Source organism: Coregonus clupeaformis, chromosome 30, assembly GCF_020615455.1.
Source record: "Coregonus clupeaformis isolate EN_2021a chromosome 30, ASM2061545v1, whole genome shotgun sequence".
NCBI classification, from domain to species: domain Eukaryota; kingdom Metazoa; phylum Chordata; class Actinopteri; order Salmoniformes; family Salmonidae; genus Coregonus; species Coregonus clupeaformis.
The window spans coordinates 36,820,614-36,842,278 of record NC_059221.1 but is presented as its reverse complement, the minus strand read 5'-3'; the positions used below and the strand labels follow the sequence as shown (position 1 = coordinate 36,842,278).

Genomic DNA, 21,665 nt, shown 5'->3' with positions numbered 1-21,665 from the left:
CTGTCGGGTGTATTTCTATGTTTGCAGGTCTGTGGGTTGTTTTTCTAGGTGTTGTATGTTGTAGTCAATGACTCCCAATCGGAGGTAACGAGTGTCAGCTGTCGGCTCGTTATCTCTGATTGGGAGCCATATTTATACTGTCAGTTTTCACCTTTGTTTTGTGGGTTATTGTTCCAAGTTCAGTTGTGTCACTGAGGACTTCATTATCGTCATTTGTTGTTTTTTGTGGTTGCTTTATAAATAAAGTCATCATGTTCACTCCACGCGGCTGCGTATTGGTCCGCTCCTTCCGACGATCGTGACAGGGACCTTACAGATAATTGTATGTGTGGGGTACAGAGATGAGGTAGTCATTAAATAATCATGTTAAACAATATTATTGCACACAGAGTGAGTCCATGCAACTTACTATGCGACTCGTTAAGCACATTTTTAGTCCTGAACTTATTTAGACTTGCCATAACAAAGACATTTCAGCTTTTCATTTTTTATTAATTTGTAAAATTTTCAAAACACATAATTCCACTTAGACATTATGGGGTATTGTGTGTAGACAAATGACAAAACATCTAAATTGAATCCATTTTAAATTCAGGTTGTAACACAATTTTTGGGGGAAAAAGTCAAGGGATGTGAATACTTTCTGAAGGCACTGTATAGACAGACAGATGGCCAAGGACATAAACACTCTATCCTGCTGAATCATAGGTAGGTACAGAGAGTCTGGAATGACACACACAAGGATACGACTGAGACTGCGTCATAAAAGAGACCAGTAAACACACATGGGAGCCAACCTTTCTTCACTTTTCAAATAACACCAGATTCCCCATATAGAGCACTAGTTTTGGGCTTTGGTCAAACGTTCTGCACAGAATAGGGTGTCATCTGAGAAAAGGTCTCAGTTCTATTTGACTCTAGTGCAAATATACAGTTGAAGTCTGAAGTTTCCATTTAAACTCAGTTTTTCACAATTCCTGACATTTAATGCTAGTAAATATTCCCTGTCTTAGGTCAGTTAGGATCACCACTTTATTTTAAGAATGTGAAATGTCAGAATAATAGTAGAGATAATTATTTATTTCAGCTTTTATTTCTTTCATCACATTCCCAGTGCGTCAGAAGTTTACATACACTCAATTAGTATTTGGTAGCATTGCCTTTAAATTGTTTAACTTGGGTCAAACGTTTCGGGTAGCCTTCCACAAGCTTCCCACAATAAGTTGGGTGAATTTTGGCCCATTCCTCCTGACAGAGCTGGTGTAACTGAGTCAGGTTTGTAGGCCTCCTTGCTCGCACACACTTTTTCAGTTCTGCCCACAAATTTTCTATAGAATTGAGGTCAGGGCTTTGTGATGGCCACTCCAATACCTTGACTTTGTTGTCCTTAAGCCATTTTGCCACAACTTTGGAAGTATGCTTGGGGTCATTGTCCATTTGGAAGACCCATTTGCGACCAAGCTTTAACTTCCTGACTGATGAGATGTTGCTTCAATATATCCACATCATTTTCCTTCCTCATGATGCCATCTATTTTGTGAAGTGCACCAGTCCCTCCTGCAGCAAAGCACCCCCACAGCATGATGCTGCCACCCCCGTGCCTCACGGTTGGGATGGTGTTCTTCGGCTTGCAAACATAACGATGGTCATTATGGCCAAACAGTTCTATTTTTGTTTCATCAGACCAGAGGACATTTCTCCAAAAAGTACGATCTTTGTCCTCATATGCAGTTGCAAACCGTAGTCTGGCTTTTTTATGGCGGATTTGGAGCAGTGGCTTCTTCCTTGCTGAGCGGCCTTTCAGGTTAAGTCGATATAGGACTCGTTTTACTGTGGATATAGATACTTTTGTACCTGTTTCCTCAAACATCTTCACATGGTCCTTTGCTGTTGTTCTGGGATTGATTTACACTTTTCGCACCAAAGTACGTTCATCTCTAGGAGACAGAACGCGTCTCCTTCCTGAGCGGTATGACGGCTGCGTGGTCCCATGGTGTTTATACTTGCGTACTATTGTTTGTACAGATGAACGTGGTACCTTCAGGCATTTGGAAATTGTTCCCAAGGATGAACCAGACTTGTGGAGGTCTACATTTTCTTTTCTGAGGTCTTGACTGATATCTTTCGATTTTCCCATGATGTCAAGCAAAGAGGCACTGAGTTTGAAGGTAGGCCTTGAAACAGGTACACCTCCAATTGACTCAAATTATGTCAATTAGCCTATCAAAAGCTTCTAAATGCATGACATCATTTTCTGGAACTGTCGAAGCTGTTTAAAGGCACAGTCAACTTAGTGTATGTAAACTACTGACCCACTGGAATTGTGATACAGTGAATTATAAGTTAAATAATCTGTCTGTAAACAATTGTTGGAAATATTACTTGTGTCAAAGTAGATTTGCCAAAACCGACTTGCCAAAACTATAGTTTGTTAACAGGAAATGTGTGGAGTGGTTTGAAAAACGAGTTTTAATGACTCCAACCTAAGTGTATGTAAACGGACTGTACTTCCTTTAATAATCAAAGATTTATGACATCATAACTATCTGATCTGTCTTCAAATCACTCTAGCTAGGAGCGACCTGTCAATAAAACAATAAGCTGTGATGTCAGTTATAGTGTTGTGTCAATAAAGGTGGGGCCAGTAGTTAATCATGTGTGTCTGGTCTTCATGAAGAGGTGTACATCCTGGATCCCTAGCCAGGAGGTTAACGCTTAACTCTTAACTCTTTAAAACACTAAAACATGTAGACACTTTTTTATGCCTTCTTTTATTTTCTGGACAGAGCTCAATGAATGAGTCCAACATGAGACAATGTTCTCAACTACTTTTCTCTTTCCTCAGTTATTCACCAAATCACTCTTTCTTCCTCCCACACTCTGCTTTCCTCTCTCCCTCTCTCTGTCCATTCTATGCTCCCCCATCCCTCCCTCTCCCTCTCCCCCCCTCCCTGACAAGTTGACTATGATGGACAGATACCAGATTCCTGTTACCCCCCCCCTCTTTCTGTTCTCTCCACCCAGTCTCCTCCTCCCTCAGACTGAGTGACAGTAATGAGACAGGCTGGCCTGTGTTTTTCAACCCCACAGACCTCACAGCATAGGAGAGCAGAGCGGGGGGGGGGCATAGAATGGACAGAGAGAGGGAGAGAGGAAAGCAGAGTGTGGGAGGGAGGGAGAGACCAGGAGAGGGGAGAGAGGAAAGAAGAGTGTGGGAGGGAGGGAGAGATGGAGGGAGAGGGAGGGAGAGATCAGGAGAGGGGGGAGGGAGGGAGAGGGAGGGAGGGAGGGAGAGATGGAGGGAGAGGGAGGGAGAGAGGAGAGGGGAGAGAGGAGAAAGCAGAAGTAGAGCATTTCTCTCTTCAGTCTCTTTTCTTTCATTTTTTGTTTCTCCATCATGGTTCCCTGATCCCTGTATCCCCTCTGCTCTATGAAACAGTCTCTGGCTTTTAGAAAACATGTTTCCTCCTCTCAGCTGACAGCAAGAGTAGAGAGAGGGAGAGTCAATCAATCAATCAATTTTATTTTATATAGCCCTTCTTACATCAGCTAATATCTCGAAGTGCTGTACAGAAACCCAGCCTAAAACCCCAAACAGCTAGTAATGCAGGTGTAGAAGCACGGTGGCTAGGAAAAACTCCCTAGAAAGGCGAAAGCCTAGGAAGAAACCTAGAGAGGAACCAGGCTATGAGGGGTGGCCAGTCCTCTTCTGGCTGTGCCGGGTGGAGATTATAACAGAACCATGCCAAGATGTTCAAAAATGTTCATAAGTGACAAGCATGGTCAAATAATAATCAGGAATAAATCTCAGTTGGCTTTTCATAGCCGATCATTAAGAGTTGAAAACAGCAGGTCTGGGACAGGTAGGGGTTCCATAACCGCAGGCAGAACAGTTGAAACTGGAATAGCAGCAAGGCCAGGCGGACTGGGGACAGCAAGGAGTCACCACGGCCGGTAGTCCCGACGTATGGTCCTAGGGCTCAGGTCTCTCAGTTGGCTTTTCATAGCCGATCATTAAAGAGTTGAAAACAGCAGGTCTGGGACAGGTAGGGGTTTCGTAGCCGCAGGCAGAACAGTTGAAACTGGAATAGCAGCAAGGCCAGGCGGACTGGGGACAGCAAGGTGTCATCATGCCCGGTAGTCCTGACGTATGGTCCTAGGGCTCAGGTTCTCAGAGAGAAAGAGAGAACGAGAGAATTAGAGAGAGCATACTTAAATTCACACAGGACACTGGATAAGACAGGAGAAGTACTCCAGGTATAACCAACTAACCCCAGCCCCCCGACACATAAACTACTGCAGCATAAATACTGGAGGCTGAGACAGGAGCGGTCCGGAGACACTGTGGCCCCATCCGAAGAAACCCCGGACAGGGCCAAACAGGAAGGATATAACCCCACCCACTCCGCCAAAGCACAGCCCCCGCACCACTAGAGGGATATCCCCAACCACCAACTTACAATCCTGAGACAAGGCCGAGTATAGCCCACAGAGGTCTCCACCACAGCACAAACCAAGGGGGGCGCCAACCCAGACAGGAAGATCACGTCAGTAACTCAACCCACTCAAGTGACGCACCCCTCCCAGGGACGGCATGAAAGAGCACCAGCAAGCCAGTGACTCAGCCCCTGCAACAGGGTTAGAGGCAGAGAACCCCAGTGGAGAGGGGAACCGGCCCGGCAGAGACAGCAAGGGCTGTTCGTTGCTCCAGCCTTTCCGTTCACCTTCACACTCCTGGGCCAGACTACACTCAATCATATGACCTACTGAAGAGATAAGTCTTCAGTAAAGACTTAAAGGTTGAGACCGAGTCTGCGTCTCTCACATGGGTAGGCAGACTGTTCCATAAAAATGGAGATCTATAGGAGAAAGCCCTGCCTCCCGCTGTTTGCTTAGAAATTCTAGGGACAATTAGGAGGCCTGCGTCTTGTGACCGTAGCGTACGTATTGGTATGTACGGCAGGACCAACTCGGAAAGATAGGTAGGAGCAAGCCCATGTAACGCTTTATAGGTTAACAGTAAAACCTTGAAATCAGCCCTTGCCTTAACAGGAAGCCAGTGTAGGGAAGCTAGCACTGGAGTAATATGATCAAATTTCTTGGTTCTAGTCAGGATTCTAGCAGCCGTATTTAGCACTAACTGAAGTTTATTTAGTGCTTTATCCGGGTAGCCGGAAAATAGAGCATTGCAGTAGTCTAACCTAGAAGTAACAAATGCATGGATTAATTTTTCTGCATCATTTTTGGACAGAAAATTTCTGATTTTTGCAATGTTACGTAGATGGAAAAAAGTGGGAGAGCAGAGAGAGGGAGAGGGAGAGTAGATAGAGGTAGAGAGGGAGAGCAGAGAGAGGTAGAGAGGGAGAGTAGAGAGAGGGAGAGAGGGAGAGCAGAGAGAGGTAGAGAGGGAGAGCAGAGAGAGGTAGAGAGGGAGAGTAGAGAGAGGTAGAGAGGGAGAGCAGAGAGAGGTAGAGAGGGAGAGTAGAGAGAGGGAGAGAGGGAGAGCAGAGAGAGGTAGAGAGGGAAAGTAGAGGGAGAGAGAGGGAGAGCAGAGACAGGTAGAGAGGGAGAGTAGATAGAGGTAGAGAGGGAGAGTAGATAGAGGTAGAGAGGGAGAGAGGGAGAGCAGACACAGGTAGAGTGGGAGAGCAGAGAGAGGTAGAGAGGGAGAGTAGAGAGGGAGAGAGGGAAAGTAGAGGGAGAGAGAGAGGGAGAGCAGAGACAGGTAGAGAGGGAGCGTAGATAGAGGTAGAGAGGGAGAGCATAGAGAGGTAGAGAGGGAGAGCAGACACAGGTAGAGTGGGAGAGTAGATAGGGGTAGAGAGGGAGAGTTGAGAAAGGTAGAGGAGGAGAGCAGAGAGAGGTAGAGAGGGAGAGCAGAGAGAGGTAGAGAGGGAGAGCAGAGAGAGGTAGAGAGGGAGAGCAGAGAGAGATAGAGAGGGAGAGCAGAGAGAGGTAGAGAGGGAGAGCAGAGAGAGGTAGAGAGGGAGAGCAGAGACCGGTAGAGAGGGAGAGCAGACAGAGGGAGAGCGGGAAAGCAGAGACAGGTAGAGGGGGAGAGCAGAGAGAGGTAGAGAGGGAGATTGGTGAGTGGTAGAGGGGGAGAGCAGAGAGAGGTAGAGGGAGATAGGAGAGGGTGCTGGTAGCAGGGAGACAGGGTTAGCAGAGGGGAGAGAGCGAGCAGGGAGAGAGAGAGAGCAGAGAGAGCAGTATAGAGAGAAACGAGAGAGAGATGGGGGAGAGAGAGCAGAGAGCAGAGAGAGCGAGAAACGAGAGAGAGAGGTAGCAGATGGGAGAGAAAGAGAGAGGGGAGATAAAGAGTATGGAGAGAGCGAGAGGCGATAGAAAATATCTGCTGAAAGTGTGAGACACTAGTACCAGAGAATGAGAGAGAAACTTTACTGAAGGTCGTGCATTATTCTCTTATAACCCATTGGGTTTTTGTTATTTTTGTTAGAAAGAGATGTACGCAATAATTATATCGTCCCAGACTTCTTAACTCTCTTTGTCTCTCTCTCCCTCTTTTTCACCCTATTTCTCTCCTATTTCAGTCTTTTTCTCTCCTCTCCTTTTGTCTGGTTGTGATCTGGTATCAGGGTTAATCCTTCATTAGATATTTGGTACTTGACAAGTTCTTCTTTCTGTAGCGGTAATCATGTTAGGGATGCCAGCAGACTGGCTTAAAGACTGGCTTACATAACACAACCAAGCGGGAGAGAAGGAGAGGAAGAGAGAGAGAGAGAGTGAGAGAGGCTCCTTTGAGCTTTTTCAATTAAAGTCTATGGGGTGACAGTGGCATCTTCATTTGCAGATGTGTGGCTCAGTTGGTACAGCATGAAGCTTGCAACACCAGGGTTGTGGGTTCAATTCCCACGGGGGACAAAAAACATCTCAAGGATGATCAATGGAAAAAGGATGCACCTGAGATAAATTTCGAGTCTCATAGCAAAGGGTCTGAATACTTCTGTAAATAAGGTATTTCTGTTTTGTATTTTCGCTTTGTCATTATGGGGTATTGTGTGTAGATTGATGAGTACATTTTTTTTAAAATCAATTTTAGAATAAGGCTGTAATGTAACAAAATGTGGAAAAAAGGAAGGGGTCTGAATACTTTCCAAATGCACTGTAGGTAGCACACATGAGGACATTTTTCTCTGTTGAGATCATTTCCTTATTAATTTCTAGCCAGATGTAAAATGTTCTTGTTTTTACTAATTTAATAGAGTGGGTTATGTCTGCTCTATATCAAATTAGCATACCCCCTGAGTCTCTTCCCTTTTCACACCTGGTAGTTTAGTGGATGGGACTACCAGCTCTCTGTAACCTAGAGGGCAACCAGTTGGTTTAAGATTATGTATTTTCAAAATGTTCAGTGTATTTTATACGCTTGCAGACAATGCGAAAAAAAAGTTATTGGTGCACTAAAATTACAAAAAGTTAAAGGGATACTTTGGGATTTTGGCAATGAGGCCCTTTATCTAATTCCCCAGAGTTTATGTGTCTGTGTCCAGTATGAAAGAAGTCAGAGGTAGTTTCGTGAGCCAATGCTAACTAGAGTTAGCGCAATGACTGGAAGTCTATGGTTATCTACGAGCATGCTAGCAGATACCCATAGACTCCCAGTCATTGCCCTAACGTTAGTTAGCAATTGCACTAGTGCTAGTTAGCCACTTCCTTCAAACTGCACGCAGAGACATACTGTGGGGGAAAAAAGTATTTAGTCAGCCACCAATTGTGCAAGTTCTCCCACTTAAAAAGATGAGAGAGGCCTGTAATTTTCATCATAGGTACACGTCAACTATGACAGACAAATTGAGGAAAAAAATTCCAGAAAATCACATTGTAGGATTTTAATGAATTTATTTGCTAATTATGGTGGAAAATAAGTATTTGGTCACCTACAAACAAGCAAGATTTCTGGCTCTCACAGACCTGTAACTTCTTCTTTAAGAGGCTCCTCTGTCCTCCACTCGTTACCTGTCTAAATGGCACCTGTTTTAACTTGTTATCAGTATAAAAGACACCTGTCCACAACCTCAAACAGTCACACTCCAAACTCCACTATGGCCAAGACCAACGAGCTGTCAAAGGACACCAGAAACAAAATTGTAGACCTGCACCAGGCTGGGAAGACTGAATCTGCAATAGGTAAGCAGCTTGGTTTGAAGAAATCAACTGTTGGAGCAATTATTAGGAAATGGAAGACATACAAGACCACTAAAAATCTCCCTCGATCTGGGGCTCAACGCAAGATCTCACCCTGTGGGGAAAAAATGATCACAAAAATCCCAGAACCACACGGTGGGACCTAGTGAATGACCTGCAGAGAGCTGGGACCAAAGTAACAAAGCCTACCATCAGTAACACACTACGCCGCCAGGGACTCAAATCCTGCAGTGCCAGATGTGTCCCCCTGCTTAAGCCAGTACATGTCCAGGCCCGTCTGAAGTTTGCTAGAGTGCATTTGGATGATCCAGAAGAGGATTGGGAGAATGTCATATGGTCAGATGAAACCAAAATATAACTTTTTGGTAAAAACTCAACTCGTCGTGTTTGGAGGACAAAGAATGCTGAGTTGCATCCAAAGAACACCATACCTACTGTGAAGCATGGGGGTGGAAACATCATGCTTTGGGGCTGTTTTTCTGCAAAGGGACCAGGACGACTGATCCTTGTAAAGGAAAGAATGAATGGGGCCATGTATCGTGAGATTTTGAGTGAAAACCTCCTTCCATCAGCAAGGGCATTGAAGATGAAACGTGGCTGGGTCTTTCAGCATGACAATGATCCCAAACACACCGCCCGGGCAACGAAGGAGTGGCTTCGTAAGAAGCATTTCAAGGTCCTGGAGTAGCCTAGCCAGTCTCCAGATCTCAACCCCATAGAAAATCTTTGGAGGGAGTTGAAAGTCTGTGTTGCCCAGCGACAGCCCCAAAACATCACTGCTCTAGAGGAGATCTGCATGGAGGAATGGGCCAAAATACCAGCAACAGTGTGTGAAAACCTTGTGAAGACTTACAGAAAACGTTTGACCTGTGTCATTGCCAACAAAGGGTATATAACAAAGTATTGAGAAACTTTTGTTATTGACCAAATACTTATTTTCCACCATAATTTGCAAATAAATTCATTAAAAATCCTACAATGTGATTTTCTGGAGAAAAAAAACTCTAATTTTGTCTGTCATAGTTGACGTGTACCTATGATGAAAATTACAGGCCTCTCTCATCTTTTTAAGTGGGAGAACTTGCACAATTGGTGGCTGACTAAATACTTTTTTTCCCCACTGTAAAAATGATATCCATAAATTAATCTGACTCTGGGGAAGTAGATAAAGGGCGTCATTGTCAAAATCCCGAAGTATCCCTTTAACTTGAGTTAACTGATTAAGGGTTCAGACACTCCAATAACGTTTGCAAGTCGGAAGTACTTAGCACGTCTGGACAGAGTGCCGGCCGTAATTTGCAAACCGAGTGTGCACCAATTTTACATGTAGAATCATGTGAAAATGTCAGTAGTCATACGTCTACAGAGCGCTAAACGATCGCCAGAATAAAGCTAGATCCACATTCGGTGTGATGTGTGCGAGCCTTAACTCTGACAGCGCTAATTGGCATGCGCCTGCAGCAGTAACACTCCGAATGGATGGCTCAGAAATAAAAAATAATGTTTAATTTTTAACACACTTGAATCGTTATACTCAGGTGGGCTAAGTTACCTTTTTTACAGAATAGCATTACAGAATTTGCAATTCCATATGTGGAAACATTGCTACTACGACATGCTAGCACCACCTTTTGACATGTGAGGAGAATAACATTATTTCACCACCACATGTGAACTTGCAGTTAGATTTTCACATATGAATGTTTCGTACATGTGAAACTGCAAATTAGATTTTCAAATGTGAATGGTTTTCACATGTGAACTTGCAATTCCACATGTGAAAGTGAGATTTTCATATGTGGAGTTTTCTTACATTTGAAAGTGCAAATGTGATTTTTAAAAGTGATTGTGGTTTACATGTGAAAATGCAAACTCCACAGGTGAAAATGTCACTTTCACATATTATGTGAAAGTGACATTTTCACATGTGGAGTTTTCTTACATGTGAAACTGCAAATTAGATTTTCACATGTGATTGATTTTCACGTGGAAGTTTTTTACATGTGAAATCGCAAATTTCACATATGCAACTGCAATTCATACGTGAGGTAAAACATGTTTTTCTTCTCACATGTGAAATGATGGCGTTAACATGTGAACTCTAAATTCAATACATGTGAAAAAATTGTTTCACATGAAATCTAAGCTCAATATGTGAAAACAGCTATTTCACATTTGGAAATGTGATTTTGTGAAAATGTGTGTCTTTAGTAGTAGTAATGTCTATGTTCATGTTTTAAATGTATGTAAAATGTATGTAAATTGTCTGTAATGTATTTTTCGTTGTGTCGGACCCCAGGGAGACTTGCTGTCACCATTGGCGTCGGCTAATGGGGATCCTAATAGAAATCATCATCAAACTGCACATTAGACATCTGTCATTCTCTCCCTCTCCTGTGTGTGTTAACAGGGGACTTGGGGCTGTGCCACCCAGGGCTTTAAACTCAGCTATCAGGTCTCACACTCACTCACCCTGGCAGCTGCCACTCACACACACCATAGAGAGAGAGAGAGAGAGAGAGAGAGAGAGAGAGAGAGAGAGAGAGAGAGAGAGAGAGAGAGAGAGAGAGAGAGAGAGAGAGAGAGAGAGAGAGAGAGAGAGAGAGAGAGAGAGAGAGAGAGAGAGAGAGAGAGAGAGAGAGAGACTGAAGGGTAGGGTTAAGTGGACAGAGTCAGTGAAGTGTATACAGTGGGGGAAAAAATATTTAGAAAGCCACCAATTGTGCAAGTTCTCCCACTTAAAAAGATGAGAGAGGCCTGTAATTTTCATCATAGGTACACGTCAACTATGACAGACAAAATGAGAATTTTTTTTCCAGAAAATCACATTGTAGGATTTTTAATGAATTTATTTGCAAATTATGGTGGAAAATACGTATTTGGTCAATAACAAAAGTTTCTCAATACTTTGTTATATACCCTTTGTTGGCAATGACACAAGTCAAACGTTTTCTGTAAGTCTTCACAAGGTTTTCACACACTGTTAATGATATTTTGGCCCATTCCTCCATGCAGATCTCCTCTAGAGCAGTGATGTTTTGGGGCTGTCGCTGGGCAACACAGACTTTCAACTCCCTCCAAAGATTTTCTATGGGGTTGAGATCTGGAGACTGGCTAGGCCACTCCAGGACCTTGAAATGCTTCTTACGAAGCCACTCCTTCGTTGCCCGGGCGGTGTGTTTGGGATCATTGTCATGCTGAAAGACCCAGCCACGTTTCATCTTCAATGCCCTTGCTGATGGAAGGAGGTTTTCACTCAAAATCTCACGATACATGGCCCCATTCATTCTTTCCTTTACACAGATCAGTCGTCCTGGTCCCTTTGCAGAAAAACAGCCCCAAAGCATGATGTTTCCACCCCCATGCTTCACAGTAGGTATAGTGTTCTTTGGATGCAACTCAGCATTCTTTGTCCTCCAAACACGACGAGTTGAGTTTTTACCAAAAAATTATATTTTGGTTTCATCTGACCATATGACATTCTCCCAATCCTCTTCTGGATCATCCAAATGCACTCTAGCAAACTTCAGACGGGCCTGGACATGTACTGGCTTAAGCAGGGGGACACGTCTTGCACTGCAGGATTTGAGTCCCTGGCGGCGTAGTGTGTTACTGATGGTAGGCTTTGTTACTTTGGTCCCAGCTCTCTGCAGGTCATTCACTAGGTCCCTTGTGATCATTTTGACCCCACGGGGTGAGATCTTGCGTGGAGCCCCAGATCGAGGGAGATTATCAGTGGTCTTGTATGTCTTCCATTTCCTAATAATTGCTCCCACAGTTGATTTCTTCAAACCAAGCTGCTTACCTATTGCAGATTCAGTCTTCCCAGCCTGGTGCAGGTCTACAATTTTGTTTCTGGTGTCCTTTGACAGCTCTTTGGTCTTGGCCATAGTGGAGTTTGGAGTGTGACTGTGAGGTTGTGGACAGGTGTCTTTTATACTGCTAACAAGTTCAAACAGGTGCCATTAATACAGGTAACGAGTGGAGGACAGAGGAGCCTCTTCAAGAAGAAGTTACAGGTCTGTGAGAGCCAGAAATCTTGCTTGTTTGTAGGTGACCAAATACTTATTTTCCACCATAATTTGCAAATAAATTCATTAAAAATCCTACAATGGAATTTTCTGGATATTTTTTCTCAATTTGTCTGTCATAGTTGATGTGTACCTATGATGAAAATTACAGGCCTCTCTCATCTTTTTAAGTGGGAGAACTAGCACAATTGGTGGCTGACTAAATACTTTTTTTCCCCACTGTATGTAGTAGTAGTGGTAATAGTAGTAGTCACATTGAAATGGAGGGTTTTTGTTCGGTTAATCCTGGATTTGAGTTTAATCTCCTAAAAATGTTTTATTTTCCCTAAGTGATCTCTTATGTATATGTTTGATGACCACTGTAACATGGTGCCCTTTTCGTGACATGGCTACATGCAACTGAGAGTGACTTTAACGGAATGCAATGGTTTTGTGGTTTTTCTTTTGATCAAAATTAAATCTCTCTCTCTCTCTCTCTCTCTCTCTCTCTCTCTCTCTCTCTCTCTCTCTCTCTCTCTCTCTCTCTCTCTCTCTCTCTCTCTCTCTCTCTCTCTCTCTCATATATATATGTATCTGTGTCTCTGTCTCTCTCTCTGTCTCTCTCTTTCTCTCGCTCTCTCGGTCTGTCTCTGTCTGTCTCTCTCTCTGTCTGTCTCTCTTTCTGTCTGCAGCAGCGTCCAGCTTCAGTTTCTGCCGTGCGTCCCTGGAGCACACAGTGTCTGTAGAGGAGCTCAGCTACCAGCTGCCTCGTCGGCCAGGGGCCAGTCTGACCTGGCACGATGGGAGGGGGCAGAAGAACACACACACACGCACCGTCAAACTACTGCAGCAGCCTGGCACAGAGGGCATGCAGGTATCATAATGGGCATGTGCGGACACATGCACAGACATACACATCTACACACACACACTCACACTCACACACACTGTCTGGCCAGTACCAGGTTAATTAGGTTACTGTCTGTCAGCAATATTATTTTACAACAGCAAGGACCTATAGTGAGCTGAGCAGCAGATGAACGAGTTTGATCTTGTTCATCTCAGATTGGAAAATAAATCTTAAACTGTATATATGGTCACAGCACAAACATATGGAGGGACCACTGTCCAAATCAATCTCATCCATTGGTAAAAGTAATGACTCAGTGAACAGTATGGTGCTAGAATGCAGATGACCACCACTATGAGAGAGATCAGAGAAAGTAACACATCCTTAAACATTGAGAAATCTAAACACATGCTTCATGCATCAGTAGCACTGCCTTGTGTCTCTTTTATGGAGTCTCAACAGTGCACTACAAAGGATGTTTGATTGTTCTTCCCTCCTCGTCACAAGGGCTGCTACTGCCTCAGAAACCCACAAAAGAGACTGATTACGGAAGAGATGACTGATTAGAACACAGGTAATGAGATGAATGCAGAATCCTCTCTGGGAGAGAGAAGGAAAAAAAGACTCCCACTGAGCAAAAATAAATTGGATTTGAAAACAGTCATCAACTTTTGTTGTTTTGAAGGTTACATTTCAACCACAGGATTGTGTCACCATGGTAACTAATTTTCAACATTGACAAACCTTGTATAAAATATGTTGAATTTGTACCTTTGAAACAACGTCAGAGCTTCAACGTAATATCCAATATAAGAACAAAACATTAGGCTCAGCGTCACCTCCTACTGGAGTGTTGATCTATCTACTGCCACCCTTTGGTGTCGCTTCCAGGGTTTTAACCAAGCCTAGTCCTGCTTAGCTTTGGTATTTGTCACCGACTGTTACCAATGTGCTATAGTGAGAATGATTGTTGAGAAATCTTCACTTAATAGATTAACTGTTGCTATCAAAATCATTCCAAAGGGTAGGTTAAACAGAGTAAATTAAATATAACAATCCTTTATCAATCATATATCATCAATGAAGCTATGTAGGCCTATATAGAATTTGGGAAGTTATCAACAGCTATTGTTTAAATTCAAACCAGGATTCAACTAAAAATAGACAATACATATAGGATTAAGGTTTCAAGGTTAGGTTGATTTCAAATGGAATCTACAAGTTAGTAAAAATGTTGAATTCACGTCCCCACCTCAATCAAAATTCGAAGTTAAAGAATATGACTAAATAGTGATATTTGGTTGTGTTGTCAACCAAACACAATTCAAAATTACTTTTGTAATTCAGTAAATAGCCTGAAGTTAAGGCTATTTTACAAACTAATGTAACAGTATTTTTTTAACTTGAGTAAAACATCCATAGCCACATTTTGAGGTTACTGTAACAATAAAAGTATTCTTATGTAATCATAGAACGTGTGCATGTTCAAGATAGCATGCAAATATCGCAGGTCTGGAGATCTTCACAATTGCTATAATATTCTGTGCAGAATATCAAACGGCATTGACCACTTGTACCATGTATTTAAATAATCTCAATTTCAATCCAGGTAATTTGGTTGTGCTAGTAGATGAAGCATACCACGTAATTTCAATGTCGATAATTGTGTAATATTTGGTTGAGACGTTGATCAATGAGATTACAACCTTATCTTTAGGCTATTTACTGTATTACAAAAGTAATATTGAATTCTGTTTGGTTGTCAACACAACCAAATATCAACATTTTAAGGAGATGTATCATCTGCTTGGACAGTGTCAATTTTAGCATGTAAATCTTAGTGGGGCAAACTCAACCAATTTTTTTTAATGCATGCCAGCAAAGCCACTACACAACACAACACTAAACAATACATTAATTGCATTATAACCGTGATTAACAGTGCCCACAAACTGATAGGGCCTATATAAAGCTGTCCTGACAGCAGTGCTTTCCTTTCAGCACCATGGAGTGTATCCTTACCACCGCTACACCTGGCTATCAGCAGAGCCTCGTCTGGCAGCGAAACAGTTAATTCAGCCTAATTTACTGCCTTTTTAAAAACCATAGCTGATATGGCTGACTAGCTTAAATAAATATGGTTTCTACAGACTCCATGTGAATTTGTGTAACTCGAGAAGAACCGCATTCTTCCGATATGAGTTTTGACTTTTGAACCATACACAAACATTATTACATTAACACTTGGCTCTAAGCAAGTGCAAGTAAACGATCTGTGACGAGGTAGGCCTTCGTTCAGCACTTTCAAAATGGACACCGACAGAAATTCAGATGGATGTTAGTTCAGATAAATTCAGCAAGATGTTGAGGCCTTAACTTTACTCTTCTTTAAGTCACCACACTCATAGAGAGAGAGAGAGAGAGAGAGAGAGAGAGAGAGAGAGAGAGAGAGAGAGAGAGAGAGAGAGAGAGAGAGAGACATGGTTAGCCTACCATTTGAAGTATTTTATTTGGCCTGTGGTCCAAAAAGGAAGGAAAATACTTCCTTCCAAACAACTCTTTGTTGAATTAGCGATTTCCGACTTGTTGTGTAATGTTTATGTCCAAAGGCCGATGAGCACCGATACATTTTATCTATAATTTATCTTGATATGACAAGGATTGAAAAGGATTTGCCAGTAGATTGTGACATGATTCATTATGATGACTGCTTCTCTAGCCAGCTAACTTGCCAGCTAAGATTTTGAAAGTATGATGGTAACATGATCAGTCTAAAAAAAGCTATGGTAGATATAACGTGATTTGAAGTCATTTTATCTGTGGCCGATGACCTTAAGCCTTCTTGGACGGGCACTTCTAATGTAAATCTATGGCAGCACCCAAGGGGTCTTGAACTGCCGAGCTCGTCTGGTAGATTTTGAAGTGACGCAGTGTCCCCATGAGTGACAGAACACTGAGCCAATCACGGCGCAAAAGAGAAGATTACCAACGCCTACGCTCTGTTCTTTCGCTGGCTGCCCCTCCACCACAGAAAGCAGATTTTTTTTTTTTTACATTGTTTGTAAACTGATATGTAATACTAAATAACATGCAAAACAGGCCAAAATGTATATATATATATATATTTTTTTTTTGCTAAAGAGGTGGGGCTCAAAACCCTGAATGGTCGCCACTGTGCTTGGATAGTTCCATCTGTGCCACTGACTTAGTCTGTCTTTAATTCCAGTTTGTTAAAGAATAGGACTAAATCAAATCAAATCCAAACTTTAAATGCACTTTAAATAAAGTTTTATTTGATTTAGTCCTATTCTTTAACATAGATGTTTGATTGAGATGGAGACGTGAATCCAACATATCAATTATTAATTTGTAGACAAACTGTAATTAAAGCCAGACTAAGTCAGTGGCACAGATGGAACTATCCAAGCAGAAGATACATCTCCTTTAATTGTTGATATTTGGTTGCATTGACAACCAAACACAATTCAATATCACTAAAGATAATTGCATTTTAAATAATCCAGAGCTTGAAACCCTAGGCCTATTGTGTTGTCTATTTTGAGTTGAATTCAGGGTTGAATTGAAACAATAGCTGTTGATGACTTTGCAAATGCTACTGTATATAGGCCTAAATAGCATCATTGATGATATACTGTATGAGTTATAAAGTATGGTCACATTTCATTTGCTCTGTTAAACCTACCCTTTGGAATGACTTCGATAGCAACAGTGGAGATCTCTCAACAATCATTCTCATGATAGCACATTGGTAATAGTCAGAGACAATTATCATACCTAAGCAGGGCTTCGTTAAAACCCTGGATGTGAGACCAAAGGGTAGCTGTAGATAGATCAATTCTCCAGTAGGAGGTGCTGCAAAGCCCATTATTTATTTTCTGATAGTGGATATAACGTTGAAGATCTGACATTGTTTTAAAGGTCCAAATTCAACATATTTTATACAAGGTTTGTCTATGTCGAAATGTGGTTACCATGATGACATAATCCTGTGGTTGACTATGTGACCCTGCATAGTAAAGACACACTTCAGAAAGCCAGTCTCTTCCACAAGATGCTCTCATGCAATATGGATCTCCATCTGTGCACTAGAACAAAACAAAGGCAAAATAAAACACCATTCTATTTTAAGACCTTTACAGTGCCTAACCTAAAAGAGAGCATGACATAACAACACAATTCCTGGTTGCCCTGTAAGCCAACGGAATCATGGGAGGAAGGAGGTTCTTTGTTCCATTCCTCCAAAGCCCTGGAGAAACTGTGGGCGACAAGAAAGTGCAAACACGCACCACACTGTTTAATAATTCACAGATACTCTAATCCCTAAAACAGGTCTGAAAGGTTTCATCAAAATGGGTTAGGAAGCTTTTTCCATGTGAATATATAGAGGATTTATCATTAAAAGCATTGTCTATAGTATGAAGAACATGCTGTAGGATTTCCACATGGCTTTGAGCAACAAGACTCACTATGCATTATTCAACAGTACAGAGAGTGAGAACAGTCCTGGTGTGTGTGTGTGTGTGTGTGTGTGTGTGTGTGTGTGTGTGTGTGTGTGTGTGTGTGTGTGTGTGTGTGTGTGTGTGTGTGTGTGTGTGTGTGTGTGTGTGTGTGTGTGTGTGCGTGTGTGCGTGCGTGCGTGCGTGCGTGCGTGCGTGTGTGTCCAGCTCTCTGTGGAGAGATGATTAGATTAGAGCCCATTAGGTTGGTTTAACAGAGATCAGCACTAATAAGGAAACAACTTTAGTAAAACAACAGCCTAGACACACAGACACGCACACAAACGCACATAAACACACACACAGTGAATGGTGATAAGGTAGGGCCAGAAGACGCTTCACTGTCTAATTTTAAGAATCTCTTTTCACACATCACACACTGACACACTGTTCATAAGAAACAGCACAAACGATGAAGAACTGATACTACAGCTCTATTCTAATTGGTCAATAGGGTGTTGGGATTTATTTTTGATCGTCTGCATGGTGCAACAGTTACTCCATATCTCTGATGTAGTTATGAGCAGCAGAAACAAAGTAAAGAACACATCTCCTTCAGAAAGGAACATTCATGAATGGAGAAGAAAAATAGCTTGTCCAGTTGTGTATAAGGAGTCTGTTGGTTTGGTGGTTGGTTGGCTGGTTCCAATGAGACTTTTGGTTTGGTGGCTGGTTGGCTGGTTCTAATGATACCGTTGGTTTGGTGGCTGGTTGGCTGGTTCTAATGATACCGTTGGTTTGGTGATTGGTTGGCTGGTTCTAATGAGACTGTTGGTTTGGTGGTTGGTTGGCTGATTCTAATGAGACCGTTGGTTTGATGGCTGGTTGGCTGATTCTAATGAGACTGTTGATTTGGTGGTTGGTTGGCTGGTTTGGTTTTATTCTTTATTCTTTATAGTTGGTCAGCTATGTAGACGTTTGAGACAGAGAGAGAATGAGTAAAGAAGAAGAAGAACATTATAAAGTGAGAGAGATGAGGGATGCTGTTGAAATATGGACATATGGTGGACTCTGATGCTATAGAAGAAAATAGATATTATATTATAGGGGCCTACGGTGTGAATACTGCAGCAGGCACATATATGAAGGCTCATTGTGAGTGATAGAGGTAGAGGTAGAGGTAGAGGTAAGGACTGGGGAGGTGTGAGGATCACATGAAGGACGGTGAGACACATGTCCGTCAGGGACTCTGGGGTGGAGAGACAGATTAAAGGGGTGATTGAATAATGACATGAGGGAGGGAGGGAGGGGACAGAGGAAGAGGAAGGTGAGAGACAGAGGAAGAGGAAGGGGAGAGACAGAGGAAGAGGAAGGTGAGAGACAGAGGAAGAGGAAGGGGAGAGACAGAGGAAGAGGAAGGGGAGAGACAGAGGAAGAGGAAGGTGAGAGACAGAGGAAGAGGAAGGTGAGAGACAGAGGAAGAGGAAGGTGAGAGAGAGGAAGAGGAAGGTGAGAGACAGAGGAAGAGGAAGGTGAGAGACAGAGGAAGAGGAAGGGGAGAGACAGAGGAAGAGGAAGGTGAGAGACAGAGGAAGAGGAAGGTGAGAGACAGAGGAAGAGGAAGGTGAGAGACAGAGGAAGAGGAAGGGGAGAGACAGAGGAAGAGGAAGGTGAGAGACAGAGGAAGAGGAAGGGGGGAGAGACAGAGGAAGAGGAAGGGGGGAGAGCTGAGAGAAAAGGGAAGGTCAACAATGAATATAAGGGAGGGGTGTGAAGAGAGACTGATAGAGGAAGAGAGACAGAGTGATAGACAGTGGAGAAAGGGAAAGAGATGGGTTCCAGAGGGAAGATGGGAATTGGGAGAGCATGTTAAGAGTGTTTAGAAAGCTGTGACATTACTGTTCACCTTGCTTCTGCTTTGTAACTGAAACACACAAACACACACACACACACACACACACAAACACACACACTACACACACCTCCAGAGTGTTCCTCTGCTAATTGGCTGAGTCTTTTTGATCAATGTAGGCGGTGTGTGTGTGTGTGTGTGTGTGTGTCGGGGGGCAAGGGAGCGTGTCGACCGAGGTGCAGAGGGCCCGGGAGCAGCAGGCTATAGGGAGGAGGCTGGATGTCTAATTGTTGGAGGGAGGGAAGGGCGGGTGGGGAGGGGAGGGGGAGTTTGCCTGAGGGAGGGGGGTGGGGATGGGGAGGGGGGAGGGGGAGGGGCTGGTGGGGAGGGGAGGGGGAGGTTGCCTGAGGGAGGGGGGTGGGGGGCTGGTGGGGAGGGGAGTGTGAGGGGAGGTGAAGGAGAGAGATTTTAAGGAGTCCCTGGACTCATCTGACTCTGCTCTAATCCCTGATTCAGCTCCACTGGGGAACAGAGGACACACACACACACACACAGAGATGTGCACACAGAGAGACGTCACACAGAGAGACGTGCACACAGAGAGACGTGCACACAGAGAGACGTACACACAGAGAGACGTGCACACAGAGAGACGTACACACAGAGAGACGTGCACACAGAGAGACGTCACACAGAGAGACGTGCACACAGAGAGACGTCACACAGAGAGACGTGCACACAGAGAGACGTGCACACAGAGAGACGTACACACAGAGAGACGTGCACACAGAGAGACGTACACACAGAGAGACGTACACACAGAGAGACGTACACACAAAGAGACGTACGCACAGATAGACGTACACACAGAGAGACGTACACACAAAGAGACGTGCACACAGAGAGACGTGCACACAGAGAGACATACACACAGAGAGACGTCCAGTGGCTGAGACAAAAATTATCTCGCTTTCTCTTATAAACACACACTCAGACACAGATGGACAGCTCGAAACTCAGAGGAGAGGAGAGGAGAGGAGAGGAGAGGAGAGGAGAGGAGAGGAGAGGAGAGGAGAGGAGAGGAGAGGAGAGGAGAGGAGAGGAGAGGAGAGGAGAGGAGAGGAGAGGAGAGGAGAGGATATGGAGGGGGAGAAAGAGAGGGGTGACAAGATGGAGGGAGGGGGAGAGGACAAGGAGACATAGAGTGATACACTACATGAGCGTTAACATTTCCCTTTACTGGAACTAAGGGGCCTGCCCGAACAATGAAAAACAGCTCCAGACCATTATTCCTCCTCCACCAAACTTTACAGTTGGCACTATGCATTCAGGGAGGTAGCATTCTCCTGGCATCCGCCAAATCCAGCTTCATCCGTTGGACTGCCAGATGGTGAATCGTGATTCATCACTCCAGAGAATGCATTTCCACTGATCCAGAGTCCAATGGCGGCAAGCTTTACACCACTCCAGCCGACGCTTGGCATTGCACATGATGATCTTAGGCTTGTGTGCGGCTGCTCGGCCATGGAAACCCATTTAATGAAGCTCCCGACGAACAGTTATTGTGCTGACGTTGCTTCCAGAGGTAGTTTGGAACCCGGTAATGAGTGTTGCAACCGAGGACAGACGATTTTTACTTCAGCACTCGGCAGTCCCGTTCTGTGAGCTTGTGTGGCCTGCCGCTTCGCGGTTGAGCCGTTGTTGCTCCTAGACGTTTCAACTTCACATTAACAGCGCTTGCAGTTGATCGGGGCAGCTCTAGCAGGGCAAAATGTTACGAACTGACTTGTTGGAAAGGTGGCATCTTATGACGGTGCCACATTGAAGGTAACTGAGCTATTCAGTACAGTCCATTATGCTGCCAATGTTTGTCTATGGAGATTGCATGGCAGTATGCTCGATTTTATACACCTGTCAGCAACAAGTGTGGCTGAAATAGCCGAATCCACTAATTTGAAGGGATGTCCACATACTTTTGTAGTGTAGTGTATGTCAGTATAGAGAGAGTCAGAGGAGGGGGAGAGAAATGGACTTGATGTGGAGGAAGTAGAGGAGGTGAAAGACATTAGAGAACAAAATGAAAAGGGAAGGAAGGAAGGAAGGAAGGAAGGAAGGAAGGAAGGAAGGAAGGAAGGAAGGAAGGAAGGAAGGAAGGAAGGAAGGAAGGAAGGAAGGAAGGAAGGAAGGAAGGAAGGAAGGAAGGAAGGAAGGAAGGAAGGAAGGAAGGGTGGTTGGATGATAGGAACAGAGGAATCAAGTCCAGAGAGAGAAGAGAGAAAAAAGGTAATAGAGAAGAATACAGGAATGAATCAAAAAGACGAGGGGAACAA

General features: G+C 43.6%; 1 protein-coding gene across 2 annotated transcripts in view; it reads left to right on the top strand.

Annotated features, from left to right (window-relative positions):
* LOC121545317 (sterile alpha motif domain-containing protein 10-like) overlaps positions 1–21,665 on the top strand; it is a 132,111-nt gene that overhangs the window by 56,688 nt on the left and 53,758 nt on the right. For both annotated transcript variants that reach the window (XM_041855731.1, XM_041855730.1), the window contains exon 2: positions 12,869–13,050. In XM_041855731.1, coding sequence (XP_041711665.1) covers positions 12,869–13,050 — 182 coding nt within the window. The remainder of the gene's footprint in view (positions 1–12,868; positions 13,051–21,665) is intronic.